A 7533-nucleotide genomic window follows, 5' to 3' on the forward strand; every position below is an offset into this window, starting at 1 on the left:
GTATACTTAGTGGTAGATGTAGAAAGATAATTTGGCAGGAATGGCAGGAAAGAGTACTTCTTTTTCTCTGCTAATTTCAGAAATGTAGTTAAAGAGGCATTGTGTTGATTCTTAGAGTTAATCCTTTTTGCATTATGGACATTGTGAAGCAAAGTAACACTGCATTTTGCATTAGCTCTGATGGATAGCTTGATGAACCTGATGGCACAAACCTATTAAGAGCCCTATGTTCATGCAGGTTATGTCTGTCCCAGAATGGAACACTGCAGGAAGAAAAAGGGGCAAAACATGGAATTCAGTGAAGAACAGGAATGATAATGAGGATGAAAAGACTTAGAAGTCATGCATGGTTTCACCTTATGTTCCCCTACTGTACAGTATTTGCTAATCTTCAGATAAGTTCTTTGCTGTAAACATTAGCCATATTTGCAAGGAGGACAACTCAAATTGCAGCAAAGCAACACTCCCAAAACTGCAGAGTATTACCAGCAGAGCTGGGATTAAACTACTTCTGGATCATGGGATTCAGGTTTCAGGTACCAGTGGTGTGCAAGACAGGAATGCAGAGGTAGATGTACAACGTGAGCTTGGTCAGAAGAGGAAATGGATTACATTTTCCAACTTCTGCCCTTCCCACCTAACAGTACAGTGATTTTATTATATATTTTTTTAAAACATCTGTTTAAAAGTTTGAGATGCATAACAGCAAAGTATTGCTGAAGGTAGCCATCACCTATGGTCTTTATTCTGGTATCCGCCTTTTAAAATTCAATAACCTGTGATATCTGATGTCATTCAATAGAGAAATCTTGTAACACTTGCATTAGCACAGTTCTGCTCAGAATGAGCATGACTGCATAGGAAGGACTTCTGTTACTGACAGCACAAGTGGCCTTTGTGTTTTCCTATAAGAAGCAACCTTTGCATGATGTACCTCCTCATGGAGCTCTTATCCGTGCTGTTGGCACACAGAGTATGCAAGCTTTGTATACACACAAGCAATCCGTGCTTTGTTTACCTTGTATCAAAACCTACAGAGCTGTTTCTCAACCCCTACATTTATCCAGATAAGCCATAAGAAGCCTAAATAAAATTAAAGCTTTGAGCCAGTATTGGATTGGTCTTGTGAGTGAGTACTCTAGCTAGTACAAATTCTGGCATATGCACCAAAGCTCTGCCAGGAAGTCTCTGTTAGATGGGGGAGAGAAAAATGTTCTAATTTTTAAGATACTTGAGCCTGCTGTGGAGTTACCTTGGCAGGACGATTCATGTTGAGCTGCAAAGCGCGACACTAACTTTTCAACTACTGTTTTTAATTCCAGTTGAAATGTGAACTAGGTTTATGATCACTTACCTACTTTTTTGCATTCCCAGGTAGTATAAAGTTGTAGCTGCACACAGTGTTTTAATGTAAATCCCATTTAAACTAGTCAGTCTTTTCATCCATCTGAATATATCTGTGTGAAGAAAATTGTATGTCTTTATCAGGAACAAAAGAATAGGCATCCAAGTAATTTGTACAAAGTGTAACCTCTCAAAAGCTTAAGAGTAATCACCACCTGTTTGTACCCTGCATGATTTTCCTTCTCTAAAAACTGGCTTTTCTTGTGTGCATGTGTATGTATTGCAGTGGGAGTTATCTGTGATGGTATCTGCTGCCTTAATGAAATATCAGTGTTTTCATTATTAATTCAAGAATTGTAGTAGCTTGTTTCAGTATACTGCAAGGAGGCATTTATTTTAAAAAGATCAATTAGAAATTAAAATAAGTAAGGGGTTTTGTGTAATCCCTATTAGTACAAATTCACAGCAACATGGAAATCGTTTGCATTAACTCTTTAAAAAAATAAATTATATAAGATCTAAAGTCTCATTTCTCCACCATCTTCCATTTAATAGCAAAGCATGTCCATTGATCCCACTGGATTGAAACTGGCACAAAGCCTTATATCAAGCTTTTCTATTTTTAACCAGCCAGTTTTGCCAACGTCATGCCTGAGAATTTCCCTTGTGTAGGTCCTGAGATCTTTCCTTGCTTGATGTGTCGTGCATGTAAAACAGACCTGCTCAATGCCATTCCTGCACTGAATTTACAATGTAGTAATACCCCAGAAGAAAACTTCGGGGGCCTTCCTAGCATTTACCCATTAGTACAGTAGTTTCTTAGAAGTATCACTTACACAATGGCTTCACCATCAGTGTCTTCCAGTTTCTATTAGAAGGGGTTATTAATCTAGTTGGTCTTCATCCCTCTTTGTAAGACAGACTGAGGAAAAAAATGTGTCAAAATATGACTGGCTTACCAATATTGTGATTTTAACCTTCAGAAAGTAATGGCTCCGTTCTCAGGATTCGCTAAAGGGAGGTGCACTATGACTTAATGGGAGCACAGCTGAATGCATCTTCAGCAAAAAAAAAAAAAAAAACAAAACACCCAAGAACCCAAATTTCTCACTACTTTCCAAACCTGAAGAAAAAAATCACAGTTCTTCTACACTACATCTGACTCGTATTATGCAGTTCATGAACTAAAATTAATTTTTATGTCTTATGACTTTTTAGTACAAAGAATTGTTTGCGTGTTCAGGCCATTAGGTATACATGATAGGGGCACACAGTGGTGATCAAAACAATTAAGAAATATCTGTGTACAACCAAAGAGGAATGGTACAAAAGACCAAGTTAATAAAAATTCATATAAGTGTCTAGATAAAAGACAAGATAAATAACAGATAGAAAAGGGCAGGAAAATGTAAGAAATAGTGCTGAGATTTAACAACATTTCTATTTATTGTCAAATAGTGGGCCAGAAAGAAAAGGATCAAGCTGATAGTCGACCCAGAGTATGAGACCAGCTCCACTGGAGAAGACAGTGTTCCCGATTCCAGCCAGAGGAATCGTCTTAATAACCCGAACATTCAAAACAACATCAATGGTAACATCTACGTTGCACAGAATGGCTCTGTTGTCAGAACCCGTCGTGTTTGCCTTGGTAATAATTTAAAAGTCACGTCTCCAGTGAGGCTGGGGAAACAATTCAAGAAACTGGACAAGCTTGCAGTGACACATGAGGAGAATGTACCACTGAACACCTTGTCAAAGGGACCATCTTCTAGTGATAAAATGAACACAAGACCTTGCAGTGTCTCCTTTGCTTCCTCTACTATAGGGGCCGAAAATATAGTAACAAAGCCAGGGGGCTCCAAAATGAAAAGCACAGAAGAGCACGAATCGGTTGTTGATAATGAGGATGTCAAAGAGCCCTTGGAGTCGCACAGTGAACACACACAGTCAGATGAAGAGGAGCTCTGGATGGGCCCTTGGAACAACCTTCACATACCAATGACAAAACTGTGATTTTTTTTTTTTTTTAATTTTAATTTTTACTTCAGTTTATAATAAACTGCGCTTTTTATTGTCACTGAGGAAAATGTATGAAATTTGTATTGTGCACATATGTTGTATACTACAAACAACACGCTTTAAAGTTTAAAAACAAAATTTGCACTCACATTTGTACCAATTAATTGTCCTCCCCAACAACTATTTTGACAGGCTCCCATTTCACTAAACAATACTTCATTTAAATTAATTAGGTTTTTTGGATCTTGATTTATTGTTTAATAAACAGTAAACTACTAATAAATGCACAGCAACATTTGGTTGACTTTTCAGACAGTTCTATACATGCCTAGCTTGTTTTTCTGTATGGTACTTGTGGCTATACTGTTTAGATTTGGAAATTGTCTATTTATGTTCAAGATTTATATCCAGAGCTCTTGATTCTGAACTCAGAGTAATAAATTAAAAATAAATCCATGAAAGTCAATGGAGCAAATCCTCGACTGGCTTAAATTTGAGTAACAATACCAAAGTCAGTAGTGATATACCAGTTTATGCAAACAGAGGATCTCGCTCAACACCCAGCTAGCAAACTTATGTAAGAGTGGAATTGGAGTTTGTACAAGTGTAGCACCATTACATAGAAAAGTGGAATAGAAGATTAAATAAGATAAAAATTACAGAGAGGAAGGAAATATATAGCAATTAATCTTATTCAGAGTTACCTGGCCATGGTTTGTTCATTTTCTTTTGTAAATTAGCTCATTCCAATTTTCTTCTCTAGTCAATTTTTCATCTTTTCATCCCTTCCCACATCAGTTCTGTTTTCTTCTTTATATGGTCTTTAGCTCTGGTTTTTATGCTCCATCAATAATTGTCATCCTGTGGCTATATTCCTCCGAAATAAACCAGGATGATACACGAGTCTGTGTGATAGAAATAGGCATTAAAGAGTAATTAATAGGAAGGGGATGGATACATTTTCAAGCCCAGCTAGCTGTTGGGTTAAATGGTACAATCACCATTCCACTCCAGTAGCGTTGAACATAAACCTGCTGAAAAGACAAATGGATCATGGTGAAGAGGATAAAAAGTGAATATTTTACGAGGCTAATATGCATAAACAGATCTGTGAAGGGCAAAGGGTGACAGAACACACACACAGAATTGTTTCAAAAACTCTAAGTAAGCATTACTTGTAAAATACACTAGATAAATTTTGGCATCTGCTTACAATTTCTATTTGCACCTCAAAGTAGTGAGTGTGTTGTGTTACAACTTGAATAGGGAGCTGAGAAATGCCACTGTTCATAGTCCCCAGTACCTAAAAGACATTAGCAATACAGACCAAAGTGTTTTTCTCCAGTGTGATATAGGAAGGAAAAAAAGAAGATACATATTCATATGAGCAAAGTGTCCTGTTGTATTACGCAGACTTTTTTTCCAGGATAAGATCAAACTAGTTGTGAGAACAATATGGACACCTCTCGAAAGATAGGAAGAGTTGACAGATAAATGCATGTGATTAGTAAGGAAATGATTGGCATCATCATTCTTTCCCTGTTGCTGTAGTTGAAGTTTCACCACAAGATCTGGATGACGATGGCTGTTGGTTCTGCCCTGGCATAAATGGACTTCTGCTACCATGGTTGTGCTTGTTTTCCCCTTGCACAGGTTCTCCACAAGGTTTCTGTTAATGATTGTCTTTAGAAGCTGTTCGCATGTTACGCTGATGTAAATGTGACATTTCTGTCAAATACCTCCTTTTCAAGCTGAGGTTTCTGACCAAATATTTTCAGAGACAGTGCTATTTTTTAGGCATGAGAAATGCAATGTAGCCTACCACGCAAGGAAAAAAAAAAAAAAAAAAAAGGACCGGGTATTTCTTTCTCCTCACTCTTTTGTCTTGGCATACTTGCACTTGGTACCGAACAAAAAATAGCTGTTTGGAGTTTAGCTAGAGTCTGAACATATAGATAAGAATGATGGAAGAAAAAAAAAAAAAATCTATTCTTTGAAATAACTAGTAAAATGTTATATTTTCATCCTGTTTAAGATACTGTTATTATTTCACTACATCATTTTTATTGCAAGAGCTGTCAGTTCAGTCCTTACTAAATACTTCGATAAAGTCATATGCTTTTTAGAGAAACATTTTCTCCCAGCTACTCTCAGTTTTCCGAGGGGAAAAAAAAATTGTTTCATTTTCTAGAGACTCGCAGCTATACCAGCTTTAGCTCTAGCTCTGTGAAGGATTGTCAGGCCTAACACTGGTGGTCGGTAGTGCTGTGTATGCTTATCAAAGGCAAAACCTGTCAACACTGTCTCCTTTGTGCTGTCCAAGCGCTCAGAACTTTTCCCACAATGCAAAGAGCATAAGAAATATCACTTTTTCAGCTATGGCTGGGGTTTACCTAAATCTAGCTCAATTTTAGCTAAACTTGTAGTGACTTTCAAAATCTTGAATACTGTTGGCAAAGAGAGGGCTTTGTGAAATCTTTCGGAGGTGCAGAAGATTTGGGGGAGGTATTTTTTTTCTTTTTTCTTTTTTCTTCTTTTTCTTTTTTCTTTTTTCTTTTTTTTTTTCTTTTTTTCTGGAATTAATACTGTAAATCAACACAGAATTTGAGTCTTTATTTTCTGGGGATACCATACTGTAAATGAATACAGATTTTAGACTGTGAGCAGGCAGTGGGTGCCAGAACCAACAGTGATAACAGTACAGGCTGATACAGTAAAAAAAGGTTACTTCTACTTTTCCTTTGGGAGGCGAAGTATTAGCATGGCTTTGGTGGATCCAGTAAGTAGAATAGCATATCTGGGTCTTGGGATATAATTTACAGCTATTTAGGCACTGAAATTTGTAAAGCTGATGCAAGGCACGAGCGTTTTCCCCTGGGTGGCAGAACTACTCACTGGCTGACCGATCAAGGTGATAATCATTGTTCCTGACATGGATTTAATTTGTACACTCCTCCAAGCAGGCACTGATAGTTTTGTGGTTTAGTATGGCATCTGCTTCATTTTCAGTATAAGCAAGATTCAAATGACTGACTGTGTGGCTGTAGAAGGGCAGTGTAATGCCTACTGTGAGGCAGAACAAGGAATGTCAGGAGAAAAATAGAAACTTCTTTTCTTTCTCCTTTGTTTAAGCATATACCACTATGAGCAAGACTGTAAAAACAGCCTGGCAGATCTATTTGGGACCTGTTAGGAAGCTTAAAATATTTATGCATTAGGGGTAGGTAGTCCTTGCACCTAGGATTTGCCTGGGTTGGTGTGGGGAAAAGGACAGTGCGGTCGTGGTGGGTGATGTGTGTGTCTGTCTTGGTGCCTTCTGCTGGCAAAGTGAAGTCACCCACCCTGGGGTGAATCATTCCAGAACCTGGTTATGTGGCTGGAAAACTTGCATAGTCAGCAAAATGGAAAAGAGATTGAAAAAACCCTGAATTTTTAGCAGTGGGAGAAGAGCACCAATCTCTGACAGAAAATTCAGCTTACATGGTGGAAAAACACCTAGTGGGAATGGGATATTTTGGGCCAGTCACAACCACGGAAGTGCTTTCTGGAAAGCGTCACACGCCCCTAAGGGAATACAGCTTGATGTTTTAAAAAGTCTCTGATAGATCACAGCCATGGTGGTGCTGGTTTCTCGTGGTGGTCATCCCCAGGTTGCTTCTGTGTGATGATATCAGTGGTTGGGAAGTGGCTTCCCTTTTTTACATCTGTTTGCCTCTAACAAATATCAGTTGTAAGGCAAAACTTTACAATTCAGTGTATTTTAAAGCCGGTGGATGGTGATGAATGCTTCTTACCTGGTAAGATTTGTAATAGAGCTGCAAATGGGGGTTATACATTTGACTGCTTTCTCATCAAGCCCTAGTTTGTGGCTGTGCAAAGACACACAGCTAGCCAGAAATAAAAAGGGCAGCAGTGTTCTCCTGCTCAGCACGCGCTTGCTGGCTTCAAATGCTGCATGCAGAAGTGGTAACTTTAAGTTACCACTGACTGTCTCATTATTTATAGTCTGAGAAAGACTTTCATTTATTACAAAGTATTGATAAACCACGAGGTTGGATAAACCCAAAGAATGGTGCAGTTTATCACATGAATTTTGAAGGCAGCTGGTTCTCAAAAGCCCATTAGATGAGTACTGAGGAACATTACCTTTTTTCTTTATTATTGGAAGAA

The 7533-nt window shown here is 38.1% G+C and overlaps 1 protein-coding gene across 8 annotated transcripts in view; it reads left to right on the forward strand.

The window, feature by feature from the left end:
* PCDH15 (protocadherin related 15) overlaps positions 1 to 4267 on the forward strand; it is a 725853-nt gene extending 721586 nt beyond the window's left edge. For all 8 annotated transcript variants that reach the window (XM_052799247.1, XM_052799249.1, XM_052799246.1 and 5 more), the window contains one exon: positions 2803 to 4267. In XM_052799247.1, the coding sequence (XP_052655207.1) occupies positions 2803 to 3357 (555 nt within the window). In that variant the 3' untranslated portion in view covers positions 3358 to 4267. The remainder of the gene's footprint in view (positions 1 to 2802) is intronic.
* The last annotated feature ends 3266 nt before the right edge of the window (positions 4268 to 7533 follow it).

Source organism: Harpia harpyja, chromosome 10 (genome assembly GCF_026419915.1).
Source record: "Harpia harpyja isolate bHarHar1 chromosome 10, bHarHar1 primary haplotype, whole genome shotgun sequence".
NCBI lineage: Eukaryota > Metazoa > Chordata > Aves > Accipitriformes > Accipitridae > Harpia > Harpia harpyja.